This window comes from Balaenoptera ricei, chromosome 20 (assembly GCF_028023285.1).
Source record: "Balaenoptera ricei isolate mBalRic1 chromosome 20, mBalRic1.hap2, whole genome shotgun sequence".
Classification (NCBI taxonomy): domain Eukaryota; kingdom Metazoa; phylum Chordata; class Mammalia; order Artiodactyla; family Balaenopteridae; genus Balaenoptera; species Balaenoptera ricei.
In genome coordinates this window covers 52559160-52587130 of record NC_082658.1, presented here as the reverse complement: position 1 = coordinate 52587130, position 27971 = coordinate 52559160, and the positions used below count along the sequence as shown (strand labels likewise).

General features: G+C 46.3%; 1 protein-coding gene, 1 long non-coding RNA gene and 1 pseudogene across 2 annotated transcripts; 2 read left to right on the top strand and 1 right to left on the bottom strand.

The window, feature by feature from the left end:
• Positions 1-27176, bottom strand: LOC132354982 (uncharacterized). The gene is made up of 5 exons (XR_009499484.1): positions 27112-27176; positions 26824-26960; positions 24961-25067; positions 22941-23033; positions 1-87 (listed from the first exon to the last, which is right to left on the bottom strand). It is a non-coding gene; the product is annotated as an uncharacterized LOC132354982 (long non-coding RNA).
• LOC132354840 (heterogeneous nuclear ribonucleoprotein D-like) lies at positions 1304-2583 on the top strand. The gene has a single exon (XM_059906922.1). It carries the CDS (start codon positions 1400-1402, stop codon positions 2303-2305), a length of 906 nt encoding a protein of 301 aa, XP_059762905.1. The 5' UTR covers positions 1304-1399; the 3' UTR covers positions 2306-2583.
• LOC132356291 (5S ribosomal RNA) lies at positions 9575-9692 on the top strand (annotated as a pseudogene).
• Positions 27177-27971: the final 795 nt, after the last annotated feature.

The following is a 27971-nucleotide window of genomic DNA, read 5'->3' as shown; positions in this document are numbered from 1 at the left end:
GCGCGCGGGCTCAGTAGTTGTGGTGCACGGGCTTGGTTGCTCTGCGGCATGTGGGATCTTCCCGGACCAGGGCTCGAACCGTGTCCCCTGCATTGGCAGGCGGATTCTTAACCACTGTACAGCATTTTAAATGCATTATCTCATTTGATCTCCCAACACCTCTATACGGTAAATACTGTCATTTCCTCCATTTCTGGGATGAAACTGAGACTCAGAGGGGCTTAAGTGAACTGCCCACAGCCACGGCTAGTACCCACTGGAATCAGAACGGGAGCCCAGATCTATCTGCCAGCAGCTCTTAGTCCAGCCCCAGCTCTCCAGCACTGCTTCATAAAGACCATGTAGGGAGAGATCTCTAGCCCCTGGCTCTCCAGCCACTCAGTGTTTGAGAGAGGAGGACGCCCTGTGTCTAAAGGTTGTGCCCTGAGTTAGAAACTATCCCATCCCCCTCCTCCCCCTGCACCTGCTCTGGCAGTGAGGTCACTAGGGCTCCGTGCCCTGAGGCCTATCCCTGCTTCGCCAGAAATAAGCCCCCTTGGTCTTCTGGCAAGTGGACCTGTCCAAAAGAACCAAGACCTTGGGGGAGAGAGGGCTCTTCCTCCCTGGCCTTCTTTCCAGAAAGTTAGGGGAAGGGAGCAGATGTTCTCTACTTCCTCATGGAAAAACAGAGGTCCAGGGAGGCAGCCCGCCACTCTGTACTGATACATGTGTGGCAGAGCTGGCGTGGTCCCAGGGCTCCTGGGCACCCCTGTGCGGACCTCTACGGGCTCAAGTTCAGCTGGGCACCACTCCCTTATGTTTTGTGTCTTCCTTCGTGAGCGTGTGTCTTGTTCGTGGTTGTCTCTCCAGAGCCTAACCCAGGGCCTGGCACAAAGTAGGTGCTTCAATTAACTGCTGGATTAAGAAATGAATGGGGGGCTTCCTTGGTGGCGCAGTGGTTGAGAATCCGCCTGCCAATGCAGGGGACACGGGTTCGAGCCCTGGTCTGGGAAGATCCCACATGCCGCGGAGCAACTAAGCCCGTGTGCCACAGCTACTGAGCCTGCGCTCTAGAGCCCGTGAGCCACAACTACTGAGCCCACGTGCCACAACTACTGAAGCCCGCGTGCCTACAGCCCGTGCTCCGCAACAAGAGAAGCCACCGCAATGAGAAGCCCGCGCACTGCAACAAAGAGTAGCCCCCGCTCGCCACAACTAGAGAAAGCCCGCGCACAGCAATGAAGACCCAATGCAGCCAAAAATAAATAAATAAAATAAATAAATTTATAATTAAAAAAAAAAAGAAATGAATGGGTTCTTCCGCCGCCATTTTAAATCCAGCTCCATACAACGTTCTGCCGCCGCTGCTTCCGCGACACGGATTGCGCGCCAGCGCCTTCCGGCCAACAACTCAGCCGCTATGGAAGGCATGAACGAGTACAGCAACATAGAGGAATTCGCAGAGGGATCCAAGATCAACGCGAGCAAGAATCAGCAGGATGACGGTAAAATGTTTATTGGAGGCTTGAGCTGGGATACAAGCAAGAAAGATCTGACTGAATATTTGTCTCGATTTGGGGAAGTTGTAGACTGCACAATTAAAACAGATCCAGTCACTGGAAGATCAAGAGGATTTGGATTTGTGCTTTTCAAAGATCCTGCTAGTGTTGATAAGGTTTTGGAAATGAAAGCACACAAGCTGGATGGCAAATTGATAGACCCTAAAAGATCCAAAGCTTTAAAAGGGAAGGAACCCCCTAAAAAGGTTTTTGTGGGTGGATTGAGCCCAGATACTTCAGAAGAACAAATTAAAGAATATTTTGGAGCCTTTGGAGAGATTGAAAATATTGAACTTCCCATGGATACAAAAACAAATGAAAGAAGAGGATTTTGTTTTATTACATATACAGACGAAGAGCCAGTAAAGAAATTGTTAGAAAGCAGATATCATCAAATTGGTTCTGGGAAGTGTGAAATCAAAGTTGCACAACCCAAAGAGGTATATAGGCAGCAACAGCAACAACAAAAAGGAGGAAGAGGTGCTGTAGCTGGTGGACGAGGTGGTACTAGGGGTCGTGGCCGAGGTCAGGGCCAAAACTGGAACCAAGGATTTAATAACTATTATGATCAAGGATATGGAAATTACAACAGTGCCTATGGTGGTGATCAAAACTATAGTGGCTATGGCAGCTATGATTATACTGGGTATAACTATGGGAACTATGGATATGGACAGGGATATACAGACTACAGTGGCCAACAGAGCACTTACGGCAAGGCATCTCGAGGGGGTGGCAATCACCAAAATAATTACCAGCCATACTAAAAGGGGACGTTGGAGAAAACAGGAAGAGATTGCTAAAGTAACCCATCTTGCAGGACGACATTGAAGATTGGTCTTCTGTTGATCTAAGATGATTATTTTGTAAAAGACTTTCTAGTGTACAAGACACAACTGTGTCCAACTGTATATAGCTGCCAATTAGTTTTTGTTTTTACTTTGTCTTTTGCTATCTGTGTTATGACTCGACGTGGATGTGTGTTTATACAAATTTTATTTGTATGATTTCATGTTAAACCTCAAATAAATGCTTCCTTCTGTGATTGTTTTTCTGCGTCAGGTACAAAATAGCTCTGTAAAAGTGTAATTTTAAATAAGCAATTATTAAGGCACAGTTTATTTTGTAGGGAGTATTGATCCATAGGGAGAAACTGGTCCTTTACGAATAGCCAGCTACAGTGTCTACTCTGTTCTCTTTTTGTTAGATGTATTCTATGTTCTAAGGCTTCATTTCCCTGTTAACTGAGGCTTCCACATACCTTTAAGTCATGTTGTTTTCTCTCTGTGTATCTGGAGACTTTGTCATGAAAGTTTCTGTGGCGTAGTTATAGTGTTGTGATGAGTGGAAGCTTTCTAGTAGACCGTAAGTCTTCTGGTTATATTTGGAAAAGTAACTTTTTAATGGCACAAAGCATGCTGGTAGCTCCTTTTATGAATAGAAAATATTTTGCTTTGTTCTTGTCTCTGGAAAGGCATTTGTTATGACTTGCTGTATTCAGTGGTCTGCTAGAAAAGAGCTTTGGCTAATCATAATACCATAACTTTGTTTTCTTGATTAAACTGTCTGAATATACCCAGGGGAAAAAACACTTGAACTGTGTTATAGGAGCCACAGTTTAAGAATATCAGATGTAGTTACATTTAACACAAGGATTTTGGCAAATAGGTATGAAGTTACTAAAGTTTGAACAAAAGTTAGATTAAAATATTCGACGTAGTGGATGAGTAAATTAATTGTATACTATTCTGTTGGTATTATGTCACAGCAAGCGCCAAACCGAACAAAATGTTTTCTGTTGGGGCATTTTTAGGAAGCTGTATTGGGTGTTAACTGTTACGTGGTGTGAGTTCTCAGAAAAAATCATGGTAGTAAGTTTCATCATTTTTAGTGCAGTTAGTGCATGAGCTGAAGAGTTAAGCATATCCATGTTCAAACGTAAAAGGAATAGTGGGGAAAGGTATCCCTTAAATCTTATGTAAATGCAAATCTAAGTGTGACCAAGTCATGTCATTACAACAGATCTTCTGGTGCATTAAAAAAAAAAAAAACAGCTTTAGCTCTAGATTTTGGAGGATGTCCTGGGTAAATTCAAGTTTTGAATTTTACATTCAGTGTAGTTATTGAATTTAAGGTTTTTGTTTTTGTTTCTGTGGTTCCATGTTAGCCATTAGGATTGGCATACATGTTCACATGTGGAAAATTGACCTCACCTTCAACCAAGTGTAAATTTTTTTATGCTAATGAACCTGCCTTGTTTTATTTGGTGCCTGCAACTTTCTTTGTTCCGATGATGTTTGTACTTCCTGGGCTATCAAGTTACAATGCTTTTGGCGTTTTGCTCCTGTTTTGCTATTTGACCTTACACCTAGGCCAAGTACCAGTGCTGGCTATTGCAAGGGATTGTTTGATTCTTTCAACATGCAACCTTAGGGAACAGAAAGGAGATTTTCATCTTAAGTTATGTTGTCAAAGTCAGGTGCAGTGTCTTTAGGGCAGTGAATCCTGTAAATTCAAATTTATGATTAGGTGACAAGTTGACATTGAGATTGTCCTTTCCCTGATCAAAAATGAATAAAGGCTTTTTAAACAAAATCCAAACTCTTCAGTCAAGTCTTGATATATATGACTTTGAAGAAATACACTACATCTAGAGATTATTGTCTGAGATCTTTTAGAAAAACTGAAGTACTTATGACAAACATAATTAACCTGTATATTCTTAAATATGCTTCCTGAGTTGTTTTGAGCAAGTTTTATGTGTTGCTACTCACCCTGAAAGAAACCTAATTAGCAGTTTTGTTGATTAACACGTTAGTATTCTGTAGTCTGATGGCTACATTTACAAGATTAGGGATTAAGAGTTAAAATGTCATTGGGATACTAACATGGATAAGCAGAGCATTTATTTCATTCTCTTCCATGCATCTTTTTCATAATGGTGACAGTAACTGGACCCTTTTGCTAATCTTATAAATTTCAATACAAAGAAACCTGAGAAATTAATTGCTATAGGTTGCAAGTATTTGATAGGATGTCCACCACAGGATACTACGTTTCACTGATTAAAAAGGTGATTCAAGGACACTGCAATTCTAATTGAATTTTTATTTTTTATTTTTATTTATTTATTTATTTATTTTTCTAATTGAATTTTTAAATGTCATTTTATATAAACTGCAATTTTTAGTTACAAGTGTGTGTGTATGTGCGTTTCTACCATTTGAATTGCTCCTAGTGTTAAGCGAAGTCAGGAAATGTCATTCTGTAAAAATCTCTCAAACTTTCCAGCTTAATAGAATTGCTATCTACTGTGGTCTCAACTTTCTGAGCAAAAGCGATACAACTTTGTTTTCATGTAAAGTCATTCAAAAGTGTATTGCCAGAAAAATGTGGGCTGTTCTTTAGGATTGGTTGAGGTTTTATATTTTTCTTTGTCTTGAAATAGTCAGATGTGGGATTTCAGTGAGTTTTGGTTGAATAGAAAAAAGTTGAAACTTAAAAAAAAAAAAAAAAGAAATGAATGGGTTCCTCTAAGCTTCAAGCCTGCTCATCTGTAAAATGAAGACAGAGATGCTTGTGCCGCGAAGAGTCAGCCAGAGCTTTCCCGGCGTGGGCATCAGCCCAAAGGGCGAGTTTCCTTTCTCCTCTAGACTCTCATCTCTGTTCTGACCTCAAGCTCGGGGAGGGACCTGGGGACGAAAGATGTCCCTGGTGTGCGCCCCAGCTCACGGACACCATGCCCCCAACTGCTTCCTTTTCAGATTCTGAGGAGCGCCTTGAGGCCAGGGAAGGGAGCAGGTCCTACCAGCCCAGGGCAGGGACTTGGAGCCCCAGGACCCGCGCTGATGCAGGCGAGCCGGCTGCCACCGGCTGCCCCTTTGGCAGGTTCTCATTTCTTCTTAGTGCTGCATAATATTCCATTGTCTGGATGGACCGTGGTTTATCCATTCACCTCCTGAAGGGCATCTTGGATGCTTGCAAGTTTTGGCAATTATAAATAAAGCTGATAAAAAACATCCACGTGCAAGTTTTTGTGTGGCCATAAGTTTTTAACTCCTTTGGGTAAATACCAAGAAGCACAATTGCTAGATCAGATGGTAAGAGTATAGAAGACTATTTTATTTAAAGGAACTGTATTATTCAAAATGTCAAGGTCACAAAAGACTAAGAAAGACTGAGGGATTGTTTCACATTAAAGGAGATGAAAGAGATATGATAATTAAATGCAACATGGGATCCTGGACTGGGTCCTAAACTGGAGGATGAAATGCATATTATTGGATCAATTGATAAAATTGGAATGTAGACGATAGATTAGGAAGAAATAGATCAGTGTTGAATTTACTGAAGTTGATGACTGTACTACGGTTACGTAAGTGAAATCCTTGCACTGAAGCATTTAGGGGTAAAGGGTCATCCTGTAAGCAACTTACATTCGAGTGGTTCAGAAAAAAAAAAAAAGATATAGCAAGAAAGCAAATGGGGCAAAATGTTAATAATAGATGAATTTGGGTAAAGATTGCTTGGGTTTCTTTGTACTATATTGTAATTTTTCTGTAAGCTGAAAATTATTTCTAAATAAAAAGATAAACCACAAAATGACAAACAACTCAATTAAAAATGGGCAATGGGGCTTCCCTGGTGGCACAGTAGTTAAGAATCCATCTGCCAGTGCAGGGGCACGGGTTTGAGCCCTGGTCCGGGAAGATCCCACATGCCGCGGAGCAACTAAGCCTGTGAGCCACAACTACTGAGCCCGTATGCCACAACTACTGAAGCCCACGAGCCTAGAACCCGTGCTCCGCAACAAGAGAAGCCACCGCAATGAGAAGGCTGTGCACCACAACGAAGAGCAGCCCCAGCTCACTGCAACTAGAGAAAGCCCGCGCGCAGCAACGAAGACCCAACGCAGCCAAAAATAAAATAAATAAATAAAAATTTTTTTAAATCTACAAACAATAAATGCTAGAGAGGGTGTGGAGAAAAGGGTACCCTCTTACACTTTTGGTGGGAATGTAAACTAATACAGCCACTATGGAGAACAGTATAGAGGTTCCTTAAAAAACTAAAAGTAGAACTACCATATGACCCAGCAATCCCACTCCTGGGCATATACCCAAAGAAAACCATAATTCAAAAAGATGTATGCACCCGAATGTTCATTGCAGCACTATTTACAATATCCAGGACATGGAATCAACCTAAATGTCCATCGACAGAGGAATAGATAAAGAAGATGTGGTATATATATATACAATGGAATATTACTCAGCCATAAAAAGGAACAAAATTGTGTCATTTGCAGAGACATGGATGGATCTAGAGACTGTCATACAGAGTGAAGTCAGAAAGAGAAAAACAAATATCATATGCTAACACATATATGTGGAATCTAGAAAAATGGTATAGATGATCTTATTTGCAAAGCAGAAATAGAGACACAGACATAGAGAACAAACATACGGATACCAAAGGGGAAAGGTGAGGGGTGGGATGAATTGGGAGATTGGGATTGACCCATATACACTATTGATACTATGTATAAAACAGATAACTAATGAGACCCTACTGTATAGCCCAGGGAACTCTACTCAGTGCTCTGTGCTGACCTACATGGGAAGGAAATACAAATAAGAGGGGCTATATTTATATGTATAGCTGATTCACTTTGCTGTACAGCAGAAACCTACACGGCAGTGTAAAGCAACTATACTCCAATTAAAAAAAAAAAAAAAAGGTGAATCATAGAATGCCACATGACCCAGCAATTCTACTCCTAAGCATATGCCCAAAAGAACTGAAAATAGGGGCTCAAAGAAACACTTTCACATGAATGTTCATAGCAGTGCTATTCACACTTGCCAAAAGGTGGAAACAAATGTCCATCAACTGATAAATCAGTAAACAAAATGTGGTGTATACCTGCAGTGGAATATTAATCAGCCATAAAATGGAATGAGGTCCTGACCCATGTACAACGTGGCTAAACTTCAAAAACACACTAAGTGAGAGAAGCCAGACACAAAAAGTCACACATTATATGATTCCATTTACATGAAATACCCCAAATAGTTAAGTCTATAGAAATAGAAAGCAGATTAGTAGTTGCCAGGGGCTGAGAGGAGGGAATGCTTCATAGGTACAGGGTCTCTCTCCTTTGGGGTGATGAAAATGTTTCGGGGACTTGATAGAGGTGATGGTTGCACAATATAGTGAATGTAACAAATGCCACTGAATTGCACGCTTTAAAACGTTTAAAATTTTATGTTATGTGAATTTCACCTCAATTTTTTTTTTAAGTTAAAGCAAACAAACAAAAAACCAGTCTGGTGACATGGCAAGGAAACGAGCTTTGCCATCTGACGAGCCTGGATTCAAATTCCGATTTTGCTTCTTCCTAGTTGTGTACCTTGGGCAAGTCCCCAGTCTCTCTGAGCCTCAATGTTCTCATGTGTGATACAGAGAGAAGAATATGTGCTGGAGGGGTTAACTGTGAGGATGAACTGAGATAAGTACGCGTAACATTGCCAGCATAGAGCCTGGCACATAGGAAGCATTCAGTGACAATTATTATTGTCATGATGATGATGGTGTTGATGATGATGGTAGTGATTGGTCCTTGGCCTCTGCCATGCAGTCCAACCACAAACCCCATGTGGATGGTCTTTGTGAAACATAGGGAAGTTCAAAATCAGGCCTTCCAGCCTGAGCACACGCAGGCAGGCTGGCATCATGGCTAAGATCCTAACCCAGAGCCAGACTCACTACTCACTGACTCTTTGATCTTAGGCCAATCAACCTCTCTGTGCCTCTATTATCCCATCTATAAAATGGGGATGGGACTTCCCTGGTGGCGCAGTGGTTAAGAATCCACCTGCCAACGCAGGGGACACGGGTTTCAGCCCTGGTCCGGGAAGATCCCACATGCCGCGGAGCAACTAAGCCCGTGCGCCACAACTACTGAGCCTGCGTGCCCTAGAGCCCGTGCTCTGCAACAAGAGAAGCCACAGCAATGAGAAGCCTGTGCACCGCAACGAAGAGTAGCCCCCTCTCACCACAATTAGAGAAAGCCGGCGTGCAGCAACGAAGACCCAACGCAGCCAAAAATAAATAAATAAATAAATTTATAAAATGGGGATAACGATAGTACATACCTCATAGGGTTGTTGTGGCTTAAATGAGTCTGAAATGTGCCTAGAACTTTGCCTGGTGTTGAGGAAATGCTATGTCAGTGTTAAATAAAATAGGGTTTTCCCCGGCACACACAGATGAGACTTTGGTCTCAGCCCTGCCCTCAGGGCCGAGGAGTGACAGGCAGAGCTACACCCTCAAGTATGAGTACATGAGTGAGAACCCAAGCCTGCAAGCACACACGCACACTCACGCTCATGCAAACTACACAAGAGCACTGCGGCTAGTGAACACTGAGACACAGCTGCCCCCCGTCCAGAGGCAGCTGCCCCAGATACACTGGTCATGGTCACCCCTTTCCAGGTCCAGCCCTCACTATGCCAGCCCAGAACGCCACCCTGCCTTGGCTTTCAGAGCAAGGGAGCAGCTCAAGGAGTCAGAACCCCCAGGATTGGTCAAATCCAGGAGACTGGGTGTTGGCCAGGAGCACAGCATCAGAATACGACCGACTGCCCTGGACTCCTCGGCTTCCAAAGATGGGTTCCTACCAGGGATCCAGGATTTGACCTCTAGAGGGGCTCTGTATGAAGAGGCTTTGCCCCAGAGGCATTTTAGGAATAAAGCAGAAGAACATCACGTCCCAGGAGCAGGAGGCCGGCGGGGGGCAACACAGAGTCATGGATGACCATGTAGGAAGCCTGGGGTCCAACACTACAAGGGGCAAACAAGAGGCTTTCACTCTCTGCGCCTCAACTACCCTATCTGAATGTTGGTAACCATGGTGGTGGAGGGATTGGATGGCCCTAGAAGGTCCACTCGGTTTTGCAGTTTGTGTGTATGTCTCTCACTTGAAGGGATGGGAAGTAGGAGGTTTCAGGGTTGGTTAGCTCAGTGGCACCATGGTCTATGGCCATACCACCCTGAACGCACCCGATCTCATCTGATCTCGGAAGCTAAGCAGGGTCGGGCCTGGTTAGTACTTGGATGGGAGAACTCAGTGGCACCATGATGTCATCGAAGACGCCAGTGTTTTCCATCTTTCCTCTCTGAAATCTTTATAGTGTTGGCCTTTGAGTACTTATCTATTGCTGTATAACAACCCCCCCCCCCAATGTATGGCTTTAAGCAACAATATTTATTATCCCTCATGGCTTCAGTGGGTCAGGAATTCAGGAGCAGCTTACTGGGGGTTCTGGCTCAGTCTCTCATGTGGGTGCAGTGAGATGTCACCTGGGGCTGTGCTCATCTGAAGGCTTGACTGGAGCTGGAGGGTCCACTTCCAAGGACCCCCATGGTTCACCCACATGGCTGGCAAGTCGGCGCTGGCTGTTGGCTCCTCTCTGCAGATCTGAGTGTCCTCACAGTGGGGTATGTGTCCTTACAGTGTGGTGGCTTGCTTCCTCCAGAGGGAGCAATCCAACAGGGACCAGGGCAGAAACTTCAATACCTTTCACAATCTAGCCCTCTAAGTCTGCATTCTGCTGTATTCTAATCGGTCACATAGGCCAGCCCTGATGCACTGCAGGAGAGGACTACACAAGGGCATGAATACCAGGAGGCAAAGCTACCTGGAGATCTTCTTGAAGGCTGGCTACCTCAGCCTTCATCTGCAGGTTTGCCCTCTTACATACAAGAAGGAAGATTTCTTTTCTTTTTTTTTCTTTTTTTTAAGATTTTTTTTATGTGGACCATTTTTGAAGTCTTCACTGAATTTGTTACAATACTGCTTATGTTTTGGTTTTTTTGGCCGAGAGGCATGTGGGATCTTAGCTCCCTGACCAGGGATCAAACCCACACCTCCTACATTGGAAGGTGAAGTCTTAACCACTGGACCGCCAGGGAAGTCCCAATAAGGAAGATTTCTCCTGAAATATGTTCATGTGTATTTATCAGAGAGGAAAATCTTCCCCAGAAATCCCCCAGCCAGCATCCCCTCAAGACCCTCCAGCCAGGTCTGAGCCAATGTCCGTGACCCAGCTGCAAGAGAAGCTGGGAAGGTGGGCCCCATGGGAGGCTGCCTCCGTTAGTAAAGAAGAGGAAGGAAAGTAGCCGTTGGGTGAGCAAACAACGTCTTTCACAGAAAGCTAACCACTTCGGTGCCCTACAAGAGGGAGTGACCACACTCCCAGGATAAGGGGGTGTCATGTGACCCTTTATATTTGGAGGGTTTAAACAAGCCCCTGGTGTGGGTTCCCAAGGAAAAAAGGAAATACTGTCCTAACCTGGGGCTCCTGAAGCTAGCGGGCACACTAACTATGGGCAAGTGTACAGGAAAGAGAGCTGCTACACACTGAGAGCCACAGGCTTGGGATCTCAAGCCTGCGAGCCCCTAGCTGAGTTTAGCCCGTTTTCAAAAGGACACAACAGCATCCTTCACCAGCAAGTCCTATGGACTGCTTGGGATCAGGCTCCAATAGTGACACCATGTGGCCATAAGAAGCAACAGCAGTCATGAACTATTCCAGGCATAGTATAAACCCCCAAAGTTCATGGATAATTCAGGGTGGTCTCAAGATCCTGGATTTCTTGCTAATGAGACACATGCAGGCGTGAGTGATTAACTGGGAAAATAAGAGCTGTGATCATATTGTATCCCACATTATGGAACCGACCATTTTTATAAAGCATATACCCAGGGCAAAAGTATAGCAGCATATATCCCAAAGAGTTAACAGTACTTATCTCAGGCTCCTAGAATCATAGGTACTTTTTTTCCTTTCTTTTCTTTTCTTTTTTCTTTACTTGCCAATAGTAATAATAGCAAATATTAAATAGTACTCACCATGTGCTGGACCCTGCCAACTACCTGTGAATTGGGTATGATAATTATACTTATTTTTTAGAATCAGAAACAGCCCCAAAGAGGCTAAATAACTGCCCCACCTGGTTCTGAACTCTGTGCTCCTCTCCTTTTTGCTATACTGTCTTTTTTTTTTTTTTTTGCCTGCGCTTACAGGATCTTAGTTCCCCAACCAGGGATTGAACCCAGGCCCCAATAGTGAAAGCACCGAGTCCTAACCCCTGGAACGCCAGGGAATTCCCTGTACTACCTTACTGTCTCATTTGTATATACCAAATTTTCTGCAGTATCTCACTTACATAATATTAAAAAAGAAAAAGTAGTGGCCTGTATAGTTTTTATGATCACACCAAAAAATAATGCTACAAAACAAAACAAGATAAACATGACCGACCATGTGCTATACCTGTGGCTAAGGCGGGATCAGGGCTGCTGGCGCTGCATGGGCGCAGCTACACCAGAAAGGTCAGGATTTTGTGCCTGCAGAAGCCCACTTCCCCTCTTCACCTGGGCTCTCCTGTTGTTGTTTTTTTTTTTTTCTTTTTTGGCCAAACCACGAGGCTTGCAGGATCTTAGTTCCCTGATCAGGGATCAAAGCCGGGCCCCAGCAGTGAAAGAGCCGAGTCCTAACCACTGGACCTCCAGGGAATTCCCTGGGCTCTCTTGATTTGGTAGCAATTTTGAAAATTCCTCCTTTCCCTTGGAAGCTCTGAATACAAGGAGTAGCAGTTAATAGGGACCTAGCCCTGGTGAGCAGTGGGGCTGCATTGGGGGCAGGGTGAGGCCGAGGGAGGCTGCCCAACTAAAGGGAAGATGGGAAAAGAGAAGGAAAGGAAGAAAAGGAGAGGGAAAGAGGAAGTGGGCAGAGACAGATGAAAAAAAGGAAGGGAATTCTCTAAACTTCCCCCTTCCCCGGCTCTCAGTGTTCCCTGAGCTTTCAATATCCACCCATTGGGCTCATGATGCCACCTCCTACTGGTGTTTCCAAACTCCACTCAGAGGTCACCTCCTCCAGGAAGCCTGCAGGCTTGGCTGAGTACTTATCTTTATCCTGAAACTTACTGCTCGTTATTGGGATTTTCTCTCTTTCCCATGAGTCAGTAAGCCCCTCAAAGGAAAGGCACTCTTTCTGCCTCCTCCAGAGTCTGGCCCAGGCCTTGACCAGAGCAGCAAGACAGAATGGATGTTCTAAATGAGTGAATGAAACATGCTTCTCAGGCGACCAGCTGCACCAGCATGGGACTAATTATTTTCAGCAGAGGTATGTCTTTCTTTTTTAAAAAAAAAATTTTATTTATTTATTTATTTATTCTTTTTTTTTTTTTAATTATTTATTTACTTATTTATTTATTTTTGGCTGTGTTGGGTCTTTGTTTCTGTGCAAGGGCTTTCTCTAGTTGCGGCAAGCAGGGGCCACTCTTCATTGCGGTGCGCGGGCCTCTCACTATCGCGGCCTCTCTTGTTGTGCAGCGCAGGCTCAGTAATTGTGGCTCACGGGCCTAGTTGCTCCGTGGCATGTGGGATCTTCCCAGACCAGGGCTCGAACCCGTGTCCCCTGCATTGGCAGGCAGACTCCCAACCACTGCGCCACCAGGGAAGCCCCTATTTATTCTTATTTTTGGCTGCGCACTGGCTTTCTCTAGTTGTGGCAAGCGGGGGCTACTCTTCGTTGCGGTGCGCGGGCTTCTCATTGCGGTGGCTTCTCGTGTTGCAGAGTACGGGCTCTAGGCATGCGGCCTTCAGTAGTTGTGGCACATGGGCTCAGTAGTTGTGGCTCGCAGGCTCTAGAGCGCAGCCTCAGTAGTTGTGGTGCATGGGCTTAGTTGCTCTGCGGCACGTGGGATCTTCCCAGACCAGGGCTCTAACCCATGTCCCCTGCGTTGGCAGGTGGATTCTTAACCACTGAGCCACCAGGGAAGCCCCTCAGCAGAGGTATTTCTGTCGCTCCAGCCTTTACTAGCAAATAGCTAGAACTGTCCCCTTTTGAAAACATGACCCAACACACTTCTTTGGGGATCATGCAGAGGGTGGCGTGCTTGTGCACAGAATGTTCTCTCAAGTATAGAGCACCTAGGAGCTCTCTGCACACAAGGACACCTCTCTGTGGGGCTTCCGGCAGACCTGGGGAAGCAATCCCTGCACTAGTGTTCACAGCTCCCTTCCCTCTTGGTGTGGACCAGGATCTGAGGAGTGGAGCACAACCTAAGTGGTGGCCTGAGCTGTACACGGCACCAGGGACTTCCCTGGAGGTCCAGTGGTTAGGACTCTGCGCTTGCACTGCAGCGGGCACGGGTTCAATCCCTGGTCAGAGAACTAAGATCCCACCTGCCACATGGCGCAGCCAAAAATAAAAATAAAAAGTTAAGCTGGAGGCCCTGACTCTCTTGTTATTTAGGGCAATTTATTTTCCAGGGGCCAACCTAGACCCTCATGCAAAAAGACAACGCCTGTCTTCCTCATGTATTCAAGCATAACTGAAAGCGACAGGAGGACAAGCTGAGTCATGACTCTCAGTGAAAGAATTTGGAGACCCAGGGACTTGAAGCTCAGGTTCTAGTTCCAGCTCTGCCTCTAGGTGTCCTGTGTCCAGCTGTAAAACTCACACCACCAAAGAGAAAAGGAGTCCCTGGCTCCTGGCTCCACGTGAGGCTACCCCACCACCAAGCCACTGGAGAGATGAGGCCTTCATAGCTGCCCAAGAGAACAGACACTGCAGCAGGTAACTGCCTCACTCTTGGCCACATTCCCCTGGCAACTAAGGGGGAAAGGAGCCCATGGTCCCCACACCAAGCAGCTTGAACTAATTATCTGTTGCTGCTTAGCAAATTACGCCCAAATTTTATGGCTTAAAACAATAATAATATTTTTAATTATAAGAATTATACATGGGACTTCCCTGGTGGCGCAGTGGTTAAGAATCTGCCCGCCAATGCAGGGGACACAGGTTCAGTCCCTGTTCTGGGAAGATTCCACGTGCCGCAGAGCAACTAAGCCCGTGTGCCACAACTACTGAGCCTGCACTCTAGAGCCCGTGAGCCACAACTACTGAGGCCACATGCCACAACTACTGAAGCCTGCGTGCCTAGAGCCCATACTCTGCAATGAGAGAAGCCACCACAATGAGAAGCCCACGCACCGCAACAAAGAGTAGCCCCCACTCGCTGCAACTAGAGAAAGCCCGTGCGCAGCAACGAAGACACAACACAGCCAGAAATAAATAAAATTAAAAAAAAAAAAAAAAAAAGAATTACACACCATGACCAAGCAGGATTTATCGTAGGGATGCAAGGTTGGTTTAATATCTGAAAAATCAATTAATGTAATATATCACATCAATAAACAAAAATCATATGATCTCAACGGATGCAAAAAAAAAAGGCATTTAACAAATCCCACACCCTTTCCTGATTAAAAACACTCAAACTAAGAATAAAATGGAACTTCCTCATTCTGAAAAAGGGCATCTATGAAAAATCCACAACTAACATACTTAATGGTAAAAGACTGGATGTTTTTCCCCTAAGATCAGGAATAAGACCAGAATGTCTGCTCTCACCACTTCTACTTAACATTTTACTGGAGGTTGTAGTCAGGGCAATTAGTCAAGAAAAAGAAATAAAAGGTACCCAGATTGGAAAGGAAGAATTAAAACTATCTCTAGTCACAGATGATATGATCTTTTATATGGAAAACCCTAAGGAATCCACTAAAGGACCTTTAGAACTAATAAATGAGTTCAGCAAGTTTACAATACCCAAAAGTCCAATTGTATTTCTATACACTTGCAATGAACAACCCAAAATGAAATGATACATCAACTATATCTCATTTTTAAAATTATTTTTTAAGAATTTAAAAAAAGAATAACCAAATGATATTGAGAAGACAATTCTGCTCACAACAGCCTCAAAAAATAAATAAAATAAGACACAAATGAACCTATCTATGAAACAGAAACAGAATCACGGACAAAGAGAACAGACTGGTGGTTGCCAAGGGGGAGGGGGTTGGGAGAGGGATGGATTGGGAGGTTGGGGTTAGCAGATGGAAGCTTTTATATATAGAACGGATCAACAACAAGGTCCTACTGTATAGCACAGAGAACTGTATTCAATATCCCATGATAAACCAGAATGGAAAAGAATATTGAAGAAAGAATGTATAGAGACTTCCCTGGTTGTCCAGGGGGTAAGACTCTGAGCCCCCAATGCAGGGGGCCCAGGTTCGATCGGGAATTAGATCCCGCATGCATACCACAACTAAGAGTTCACGTGCCTCAACTAAAAGACCCCACGTGCCACAACTAAGACCCATTGCAGCCTAAATAATAAATATTTTTTGAAAAAGAATGTATATATGTATAACTGAATCACTTTGCTATACAGCAGTAATTAACACAACATGGTAAATCAACTATACTTCAATTAAAAAAAACAAAGTCACCCAGTCACTCTCTGTCCCAGCTTCATAGTTTAATGCTCTGCATGGCTCCTATCACTGTCTGCTAGTTTTGTTTTGTTTTTTTTTAATTTTTTAAAAATACCTTTATTGGAGTATAATTTCTTTACAATGTTGTGTTAGTTTCTGCTATACAACAAAGTGAATCAGCTATATGTATACATATATCCCCATATACCCTCCCTCTTGAGCCTCTCTCCTACCCTCCTTATCCCACCCCTCTAGGTGGTCACAAAGCACCGAGCTGATCTCCCTGTGCTATGCGGCTGCTTCCCACTAGCCATCCATTTTACATTTGGTCGTGTATATATGTCAGTGCTACTCTCTCACTTCGTCCCAGCTTCCCCAGATTTTTTTTTTTTTTTTTGATGTGGACTATTTTTTTAAAGCCTTTATTGAATTTGTTACAATATTGCTTCTGTTTTATGTTTTGGTTTTTTGGCCTCAAGGCATGTGAGATCTTAGCTCCTCAACCTGGGACTGAACCCACACCCACTGCATTGGAAGGCGAAGTATTAACCATTGGACCACCAGGGAAGTCCCTGATAGTTTTCTTGTTTGTTTTCTTTCTTTCCCACTGTCGGTCTTAGCAGCTGCTGCTGTCACTAGTACCTGGCACTCGGGCTGGGCTCATTCACATTTTAATAAAGAAGGGAGTGAATTGCTGTGTGACTTCTGGTAGGTCAGTGCTATTCTCTGAACTCTCTCCATGAAATAAAGTTATGTGACTGGATAAGCTCTTTGCTACTGAGAATCAATCAGCCTTTAAGGCAAATCAGAGTTATGCTGGTCAGTGACCACCAGGTGTTGCTAAAGATAGCTTCTTTGCTAAGAGTCAGTTCCATGGCAGGGTAGTTCCAAGGCTGGATAGGAGGGCTAAACGGTCAGCTCACCACTATGAGGGGCTCCAAGAACACCTGGAGTCAGCACATGCCTACTAGAGGCAGGGGCCTCCAGTGACTCAGCCAGCCAGGCAAAGGCCCTGGGGCTGGGGCCTCAGTCTTCCCATCTGTCCATTGGGTGTAGACTCATTGTCCACGTTCTAGTTCAAATCCTTCCTCTGTAACAGAATTGGGGTGGGAGGAAAGGAAGATGGAAAAGGGGAAGAAGGTACCCTTTTCCTCCCTCTTCTGCTCTCAGGGGCCCTTCTCTTGGGACAGGGACATGTCTTTCCCAGGGTGCGCTCAGGGTGCCCACACATTCAACAGGAAATCTCCTGTGACAGGGTGACTTCATTATCACCATGCCTGCGATGAGGCAGAAACAATCATGTTCCACAGAATTCCTCTTGTGTGAGTTGGGGAGATCTTGGAGGAGGAGGGAAAATGTATTTTTCTAAACCAACAAATGTTAAGACCATTAGTAGCTCAGGGTTCAACAAACACAGGCCACCAACCAGTTTTGCTAACAGGTCAGAGTCTGCAGACCCCTGGTTTAGAGGAAACCCTGTAAGGAGCCGCTTGGGGTCCCAGGCATCTATGAAACAGAAGAGCCTCAGGAAGAGGCACTGATCTATGCAAGGTCTGCACTTTCTTCCTTCCGATAAAACACACACACAGAATAGGCTCAACTCACTGCTATGAGTGTTGAGTCCAGGGAGAGATCAGTTTGGGTTCTGGGAGAGGAAGGATAGAGGCAGCCAGAGACAAGAGGAAATGCCTGGGGCTTCGGGGTGGCTCTTCAAGTCCCTGAGTCTTGGGACTTCTCTGTGGTCCAGTGGTTAGGACTCTGTGCTTCCGCTGCAGGGGGCATGGGTTCGGTCCCTGGTCGGGGAACTAGGATCCCCACATGCTGCGTGGCATGGGCCCCCCCCCCCACCAAAAAAGACCCCAGATCTTCAGTGAGAATGAATTTTTCTGCACACATCCAAGTGGTCAAAATGGTTAACGTGAGAGGGGTTATGCCTCTTGCCAGAACACTCATCCTCATCCTGATTCAATCCAGCCCCCAAAGAGAAGGGGGGCATCCTTTCAGGGGTATATTCAGACCCAGGACCGATGAAAGACTTGGGAACACAGCCTCCCGCTCCTTGTCAAACACCCATGGACAAGAGGGGAGGAGCTGAGAAAAGGGAACCCTCTTGCACTGTTGGTGGGAATGTAAATTGACACAGCCACTATGGAGAACAGTATGGAGGTTCCTTAAAAAACTAAAAATACAACTACCATACGACTCAGCAATCCCACTACTGGGCATATACCCTGAGAAAACCATAATTCAAAAAGAGTCATGTACCACAATGTTCATTGCAGCTCTATTTACAATAGCCAGGACATGGAAGCAACCTAAGTGTCCATCGACAGATGAATGGATCAAGAAGATGTGGCACATATATATAATGGAAAATTACTCAGCCATAAAAAGAGACAAAATTGAGTTATTTGTAGTGAGGTGGATGGACCTAGAGACTGTCATACAGAATGAAGTAAGTCAGAAAGAGAAAAATAAATACTGTATGCTAACATATATATATGGAATCCAAAAAAAAAAAAAAAAATGGTTCTGAAGAACCTAGGGGCAGGACAGGAATAAAGATGCAGACGACATAGAGAATGGACTTGAGGACACAGGGAGGGGGAAGGGTAAGCTGGGACGAAGTGAGAGAGTGGCATGGACTTATATATACTACCAAATGTAAAATAGACAGCTAGTGGGAAGCAGCCGCATAGCACAGGGAGATCAGCTCTGTGCTTTGTGACCACCTAGAGGGGTGGGATACAGAGGGTGGGAGGGAGATGCAAGAAGGAGGAGATATGGGGATATATGTATATGTATAGCTGATTCATTTTGTTATAAAGCAGAAACTGACACACCACTGTAAAGCAACTGTACTCCAATAAAGTTGTTAAAAAAACACAAAACCCACACACTTCAACTAAAGTCACAACCAAAGGGTGGGGGGGTAAGGGGGGGGGAGAATAAAGCAAAGGTGAATTTACATATCTATCTATCTAATCAGCTTTATTGATATATAATTCACATACCACACATTCACCCATTAAAATTGTACAGTTCTGGGGCTTCTCTGGTGGCGCAGTGGTTGAGAATCTGCTTGCTAATGCAGGGGACACGGGTTCGATCCCTGGTCTGGGAGGATCCCACAGGCCGCGGAGCAACTATACCCGTGAGCCACAACTACTGAGCCTGCGCGTCTGGAGCCTGTGCTCTGCAAGAAGAGAGGCCACGATAGTGAGAGGCCCGTGCACCGTGATGAAGAGTGGCCCCTGCTTGCCACAACTGGAGAAAGCCCTCGCACAGAAACGAAGACCCAACACAGCCATAAATAAATAAAAATTAAAAAAAAAAAAATTGTACAGTTCAATGGTTTTTAGTCTTTTCAGAGTCATGCACCATCACCATGATCAACTTTAAAACATTTCCTCAGGGAGTTCCCTAGTGGTCTAGTGGTTAGGATTCTGGGCTTTCACTGCTGTGGCCCAGGTTCAATCCCTGGTTGGGGAACTGAGATCCCGCAAGCTGTGCAGCACAGCCGAAATATAAAAATAAAAATAATAATTATAGTAATAAAACACTTCATCAGCACAAAAAGAAACCCTGTACCCATGAACAGTCACTCCCCATTTTTCCCCAACTTCTCCCTTCTACCCCCTACCTCAGCCTTGGCAACCACCAGTCTACTTTCTGTGTCTATGGATTTGCCTATTCTGGACATTTCATACGCATGGAATCATACATTGGCCTTTTGTGTCTGGCTTTGTTCACTGAGCATAGTGTTTTCAAGGTTCATCCATGTCATCACGTGGATCACTACTTCATTCCTTTTTACGGCTGAATAATATTCCATTGTAGGGATCCACTATGATTTGTTTATGCATTCATCAATTGATGGACATTGGGGTTGTTTCCACCTTTTGGCTATTATGAGTAATGCTGCTATGAGAATTCACATACAAGTTTTTGTGTGAACCTATGTTTTCAATGTATTGGGTATATACCTAGAAGTGGAATTGCTGGATCAAATGGCAGCTCCATTTTTAACAGCTTGAGGAACTGCCAGACTGTTTTCCACAGTAGCTACACCATTCTACATTCCCACCAGCAACATGTGAGGGTTCCAATTTCCCCACATCCTTGCAAACATTTGTTGTCTGCCTTTTTTTTTTTTTTTTTAATAATTTTTTAAAATTAATTAATTAATTAATTAATTTCTGGCTGTGCTGGGTCTTCGCTTCTGTGCGAGGGCTCTCTCCAGTTGCGGCGAGCGGGGGCCACTCCTCATCACGGTGCACGGGCCTCTCACCGTCGCGGCCTCTCTTGTTGCGGAGCACAGGCTCCAGACGCGCAGGCTCAGCAGTTGTGGCTCACGGGCCTAGTTGCTCCGCGGCATGTGGGATCCTCCCGGACCGGAGCACGAACCCGTGTCCCCTGCACTGGCAGGCGGATTCCCAACCACTGCGCCACCAGGGAAGCCCTGTTGTCTGCCTTTTTGATTCTAGCCATCCTAGTGGGTGTGAAGTAGTATCTTACTTACTGAAGTTTTGATTGGCACTTCCTTCATGATTAATGATGTTGCACATCTTTACGTAGTTATTAGTCATTTGCATATCTTCTTCAGAGAAACCTCTATCCAAATCCTTTGCCAATTTTTATATTGGGTTATTTTTCTCTTTATTGTTTGTTTTGTTTGTTTGTTTGGTTTTTGGCCACATGGCTTGTGGGATCTTAGTTCCTCGACCAGGGATGGAACCTGGGCCAGGGCGGTGAAAGCGTGGAGTCCTAACCACTGGACCACCACCAGCAAATTCCCTGTCTTTTTATTGTTAAGTTGTAAGAGTTCTTTATATTTTCTAGATACAAATCCTTCATCAGCTACATGATTTGCAAAACTATTTTCCCATTCTCCCATGGGTTTTTTTTTCACATTCTTGATATTTGCTTTATATGTTTTAAGGATATATTATTAGGTAATACAACTTGAGAATTTTTCATCTTAGCAGGTTGTTCCTGTAATCATAATGTAGATATTCTTGTTTTTCCTCATAAATATTTTTTGTCTTAAATAATAGTTTGTTTGATATTTGTAGAGATACACCAGCTTTCTTTTGGTTAGTATTTTCTATTTATTTTCAACCTTCCATATCCTTGTTTTAGATGTTTTCTCTTGTAAACAGCATGAATCTGGATTCTTTTTATAATCCAATCTGACAGCCAATCTGGCCAAGTTGGAGCATTTACAGTTATCGTGACTCAGGCTAAACAGAGGTGTCTGCAATCTGCCATGGGCTGGACGGCAGGAGGGAAAAGGAGCTGCCATTTATCAAATGTTAGTTTTCTGCCAACCCTGTGCCATGTGTGTCCCACAGGTGGCCTTGGTCAATGCTCACACTGTGTTGGCATAAATATCATGACTCCTTTTTTTTTTTCAGCACCATGCGGCTTGCAGGATCTTAGTTCCCTGGCCAGGGTCTGAACCCACATCCTCTGCGGTGAAAGTGCGAGTCCTAACCACTGGACCGCCAGGGAATTCCTGAAAGTTTTTTTTTTAATTGAAGTAGAGTTAATTTACAGCGTTGTGATTTTATCAAGTATACAGCAACACTTTTTCAGTTATACATATATATGTGTGTATATATATATATCCTTTTTCAGATTCTTTTCCATTATAAGTTATTACAAGATATCGAGTATACTTCCCTATGCCATACAGTAGGTCCTTGTTGTTTACCTATTTTATATGTAGTAGTGTATATATGTTAACTCCAAACTCCTAATTTATCTCCCCCACCATTACTCCTATTTTATAGACGAAGGGATCAACGTTCTGCACAGTTAAGCCACCCAAAGCCACACAGCTAGTAAGTGGCAGAGTCAGGGCCCTGGCTGGGCTCCAGATCCCATCCCCACTACCTGCAGAGCATCCAGGAACCCTCCCAGAACGGGCAGGATCCAGCTGCGCCTTGAAGGTCAGATTGTGATAGAGAAAGAGGAAAGGGTTTCCAGGCAAAAGGAACAGTCACAACTGTTGGGGGCCTAGGTGCATCGCGGTCAGAGGGTGAGGCCCCTGTCCCACTTAACTCAGCCCCCCCAGGTATAGAAATGTCTGTTCCCCACACTCCCCCCCCCCCCCCCATTTCTCCTGCCCATGACAGGCACAATAGGTCAGGCTGAGAGCTTTCACAGGAATCTGGCAAGCAAGGCAATTCTGTTCCTGTTCCAGTTGAGTTCTGGGGAAATGTTTAACCCACTGAATGGGGAGGGGGACTTGTAGCATTTGTCAGTTGCCATGGTACAAATACTCCCATCGTGGCCAGACTTGCAACATCACTAAATACACAGCGCCTGCAAGCCCAGAAGAGCCAGCTCCAGCCCACCACCCTACCTACTCCCTCCTGGAAAACTATGCCCAAAGGTATGCCCAACTGCTACTGAAGGCTGTGCCTTCCCAGTGGGGTGCAGATGCTTCACACCCCACCCCCCCTTCTCCTTCTCCAGCTGGGCTTGGCAGTCTCTGCCCTTCAGGGAGCAGTAGAGAGACACAGCTGAAAGAGAGCACTGGCCCAGCGAGCTGCTGGAGACAACGGATGCACTGTGAGTGCTCACGGGCACCCTCAGTGCACGCACAACTCTGTGTGTGCCCGTGTTTGGGGGCTGCTCCTGAAGTTGAACCGGAACATGCACCTGTAAGCGGTGATTTTTTTAAATGTGATGTTTTAAGAGTACCTGTGGGGGGGGCTTCCCTGGTGGCGCAGTGGTTGAGAATCCGCCTGCCAATGCAGGGGACACGGGTTCGAGCCCTGGCCCGGGAAGATCCCACATGCCGCGGAGCAACTAGGCCCGTGAGCCACAACTACTGAGCCTGCGCGTCTGGAGCCTGTGCTCCGCAACGGGAGAAGCCGTGACAGTGAGAGGCCCGCGCACCGCGATGAAGAGTGGCCCCCGCTTGCCGCAACTGGAGAAAGCCCTCGCACAGAAACGAAGACCCAACACAGCCAAAAAATAAATAAATAAATAAATTAATTAATTAATTAAAAAAAAAAAAAAAAGAGTACCTGTGGGGGATTTCCCGGGTGGTCCAGCAGTTAAAACTTTGGGCTTCCACTGCAGGGGGCGTGGGTTCAATCTCTGGTCAGGGAACTAAGATCCTGCATGCCATGGAGCCAAAAAGAAAAAAAAAAAAAGTACCTATGTGTTAATTACGCCCACAATTGTGTCTTAAGCTATTAACTACAAGGGGCTTCTCTCTGCCTCAGCTGTTCTGAACCCCTTCCCTGCTTCTGTCCTCATGGGCACAGCAACTTCATTCAGCCTGGGTCTCACATATGGCCCAAGACAAACCTAGAAACCTGTTCCAGGGGGATGGGCTGGGCCTGGTGAAGGTTGATGGGACACAGCTGAATCCTCAGGTGAGTGGGAATCAAGGTCAAGGAGGACAACGAGCAGGAGGAAGCGGGGGGGGGGGGGGGGGGGGAGGGGGGGGAGGGGGGGAGGGCAGACACAGACTGTCAGTGGGAGGCAGGCAAGGAGGGGGTGGGGCACAAGTGGCAGAGCCAATGATTCAGGAAAGGGATGCTCAAGACCAGTGGAAGAGCCTTCAGTCATCTGCCTGCAGGCACCCTTGGTCCCACTGCAGAGGCTTGTGGGAGGCAGGGGATGGACACGTGTCTAAATCAACCCAAGGGACCTGTGCCAACCAACTACCAGCTGACTCCATCATTCAAACTGAACGGCATTTTCTTGGCTCCAAATTTGCTGGTGGGCAGAGCTCCAGGGAGAGGCTTGATTCTAGCCAGGGAGAGGCTGAGTTCCCAGAAAGGGAACTGGGGCTGCTGTGTCACCTGAGGTCCCCAAATGCAGCCTCTCCACCCACACTGCCCCCAGGACTCCCCTCCCCTCTCCTCCCTTCCCTGCTCCTCTCTCCCCCCATCTCCCTGCCCAGCTCACTACACCCATCACTGGGCTGGTCAGAGTTTTCCCAGAGGATTGTTTGTAACCTGTGTGCATGTGTGAGTGTGCGTGTGTACCTACAGTGCATGTACAAACCCGTGTGTGCTTGTCCATACTGTGAACACTCAAGTGTGCCTGTGCATGCACAATACCCCCATGTGTGCCTGGACATACACACACACATGCCATGTGTGCCTAGATCTTGAATTCTCTTCTTTGGGGGTTATTTTGCCAGTATTCCATATATCACCTACAATGGATGTTAAAATGGCAGCCACTCACATCTAAAGTCCCTCAGAGGACTTCCCTGGTGGCGCAGTGGATAAGACTCTGCGCTCCCAATGCAGGGGGCCTGGGTTCAATCCCTGGTCGGGGAACTGGATCCTGCATGCATGCTACAACTAACAGTTCGCATGCCACAACTAAATAGCCTGCGTGCTGCAACTAAGGAGCCCACCTGCCGCAACTAAGACCTGGTGCAACCAAATAAATAAATAAATAAATAAATAAAGTCCCTCAGAAGTCACCCAGTTCAACCCTACCAGTGCTTCTCAGAGTCTCTATTGGTATTTGTGAGGATTTTTGTTTTGGTTTTGGTTTTGGTTGCACTTCACAGCTTGTAGGATCTTATTCCCCCACCAGGGATCAAACTCCAGCGTTCAGCAGTGAAAGCCTGGAATCCTAACCACTGGAGCACCAGGGAATTTCCACTATTGGTATTTGAATAGAGATAATTCTCCTTTGATGGGACCAACTCCCAACCCACTGCATGAGTTTAGTATTCCTGGTCCCAAAACCCTAGAAGGCACAAACCGCTAGTAGCACTCCAGAAATGCCCTCACAAGTTTCCAACCTCTCGTGGAGGTGGGACAGTAGAGACCCAGGTGAGGACAGAGTAGAGACCCAGGAGAGGACACCACAGGCTTTGTCAGTGGCTGGATTTTCTCCACAGAATCTCTGGAAAGTGTCTGGCCCCTGTGCTTAAACTCCCAAGAACCGCTAGCTGCCTACCTCCTGAAGCCAGCCATTCATCCCATGCACAGACAGCGCTACCTGAGAGAAGGTGCCCCGTCACTAGTCCCACTTCCTCCCCTCAGGGGCCACCCAAGTGCTGACCCCACTCACCTGGGCCTCACGGTGCTCCGAGGAGGCCAGGCCACAACAGGTGGGCTGGATAGGGGAGGTTCCTGAAGACTCCGGAAGAAGAGAAGCCCATCTGACCAGCAAGAAAGCTGTAGAAACAAGGTAGAGCGCTGAGCTCGGCCAGGTGGCAGCTCTCGGGCCTGAGGCTTCGAGATGCAGGAGATGCCCACAGATACTGAAAGGGCTGCCTTCTCTCCTGCCATCCTGTCTACCGCTGCTCCAGGTGGGCGAGTGTGGTAGGTGGGGCGGAGGGGTCGCTGGGAACCGAAACTAAAGCAAAAGGGCTCCCCACTCGGGCCCAGGGGGCCCAGCTGGGCTAGTGTGCTGTGTAGCATGAGGCGGTGAGGGCGGGGGTGGGGTGCGGGTGCCCCGGAGGGTTGGTGGCGTGTGCTGCCCGTGTCTTGTGATGGACCTACGTACCCCATTCCCTTGGGTACGTGTTGAGGAGCCCAGTTGCCCAGGGACGACCTCACTGTGCCAGTCGTCCCACACCCATCTGGGGCAGAACTTTTTTGCCCAATGTAATTCCTGGATCCTTCGTTTTTTGTTGTTTTTTTTTTGCCGAGCCGCGAGGCATACAGGATCTTAGTATCTTCCCCACCAGGGATCGAACCCGTGCCCCCTACAGTGGAAGCACGGAGCCTTAACCACTGGACCGCCAGGGAAGTCCCTAGCATTCTTGATAAAAATACTTGAGAAGACCTTCTTCTCTGGAAGTTAGATCTATGCACACAACCATCTTCCATCTGGCAAACAGGCTAATGTTGCTTACCCAGGTTTTTAAAGTCCAGCTTGATGACAATTATCTAACAATTTTTTTTCATATCAAATGTTTCTACCCAGAGGGAATCTTTCCACTAGATTTTTTCAAAGTATCTCCCTTTGCAGCAGATTTGAAATAAAATTTTAACTTGGGGGGGTCAAATCAGTGTATCTTCTCCTACCCTCTCGTCAGCTTAACACGACTACACTTTGGACACAGCTGCTTAGAGGAGAAAACTAAGAAAAAAAATAACGTTATCAAACCAAAACCTGAGGGGGAGATTATCCTTATCCACACCCATATATCTTCCTTCCTTCCTTCCTCTCCTTCCCTCTTTCTTTTTTTCTTTCTTTCTCCCTTTGTAAGCAGATAGGTTGCGGGGCAGGGCAGGGGGGTGTGGTCCCTGGAGAAAGAGAACCAGGAATGGCTTTCTTGACATAAGAGAATCCATTTTGGCCTAAGCCATTTTGTAATCTAAGCCTGGACACAATGCTTGACCTTGAACAGTTCTCAGTAATTAATGATCTTAAGGGAGGGAATGCAGAAACAAGGGAGGCTGCCCTGAAACAGTAGTGCAGCCTCGGGGCAGGGTCCTGGTTCCTCAAGGGATATAGGTAATAATGTATCTTTGCATTCTGCAGGAGCTAATGCCCCACCCAGGTGGAGGACGGAATGATTATGTTGACGCTCCTGACTTCAATCAACTAAGGCTTGGACTCTGCCGCCCTTTGCCCCAATTCTATGCTGAATTCTCCTGTGCTCTAGCGCCCTCATAAATACACATGTACTCTTAGCTTAAAACTTCCCCAATTTTGCTGTTCTTGGAGACACCGCTTTGGGAGAGATTCCCCCATGTTTTCCTTACTTGCTGCAAGTAATAAATCCTTCCTTCTCCCGATCTTTGGCTTGGTTGTGACACCCGCCAAGAGGTGAACCTAGTTTTCAGAGACCACCTTCCCTTCTCTTCCCTCCCCTCCCCTCCCCTTCTCTACCCTGCTTTTCTTCTTTCTAGCTTTTCAGAAAGATTCCCTAAGGTTCCTGGCACTCCTTAAGCCCCAGGTGGCCTAAAGCACACCCCTCACCTCTAAACCCACTCCAACCGCGACCCTCACCCCACCAGCAGCACGTGGCATATAAAAAGAAGAAAAACTCAAAACTCAAGTATCCAGCAGCCTCTGGCAACTGCAGGTGAGAACTTCAGGTGAGATCCAAAAGGGTCCTGTGAGTCAAGGGGAAAATAAGGTTTAATTTACATGTCTCGTTTTGACCAGACTTTCCCCAACCTCTGTCCACCCACCTCCACCTCCACTCCCCCACCCCACCCCCTGTAGGGGTTTCCAGCCCCTCCCCTCCAGCCGTCCCTGACCCACCTTCCCGGACGCACTCTCGGGCTGGGCTCCCAGTCCCCTCCCATCGAAATCCGACCCGGTCACCTTAGCCTCTGGCTGAGCGCACACACAGGGGACACAGCCCAGCAGGAAGTGTCAGGAACTGATCACCCCCACACGTTCACGCCCACTGGGGCATCGCCCGGCTCTGAGTCCCGCCCAGATCCTCATCCCAAGCCTGGGGCTCCGGGTCTCTAACCCCGGAGTTCCTGGAAGTCGGCCGAGAGGATGCACCCCACCTCCCCTCTCTTCCCTTCCCCCCTCCCTTCTTCCCCACGCCACACCCGGACTGAGTTCCGGAAAAGTCCCCGGGCCTGCCGAGGGGTCCTGCAGGCGTTCCCTCTCCCATCTGCTTTCTTTATTATTCTAATCGACTGCTGGGGACACCCTTTGTCAACTGCCGAGAGCTATGCAAATGACCGCGGCTGGTATTGTTATTACTAAGAGGCGCTTGGTTTCAAAATCGCTTTGAATATTCTAGCACCAAATCTTGTCTGTTCCGGGCCTGGGGGCTTCCACCGCGTTGGCCTTTTTTCCTCTCTGTGATTTGCAGGGCGGAAGCCCACCCTTAGCCCTTCCTGCTCGGAGAGGAGGTGGTTTGCCAAACTGAGTAGGGAGGGCAGATAGCTTGAACTTGGAGTTGGCCTGGCCGGGTCTCAGATTCTTCCTCTGCGCCTGCGTTACTGTCTGACCTTAGGCAAGTCACTTCGTGTCTCCGAGCCTCAGTTTTCTCACCCAGAGGGGACTGAACGCCCTCCTCAGAGGGTCGTCGTGTGACCATGTGCCTGGCGAATGGAAGTAAAGCCCCTGGTGCCCGCGCACAAAAGGACCTGGGCCAGTGA

Bases quoted from the DNA above. Each gene is read 5' to 3' on its own strand.
- LOC132354840 (XM_059906922.1), top strand. From the start codon at position 1,400: ATGGAAGGCATGAACGAGTACAGCAACATAGAGGAATTCGCAGAGGGA.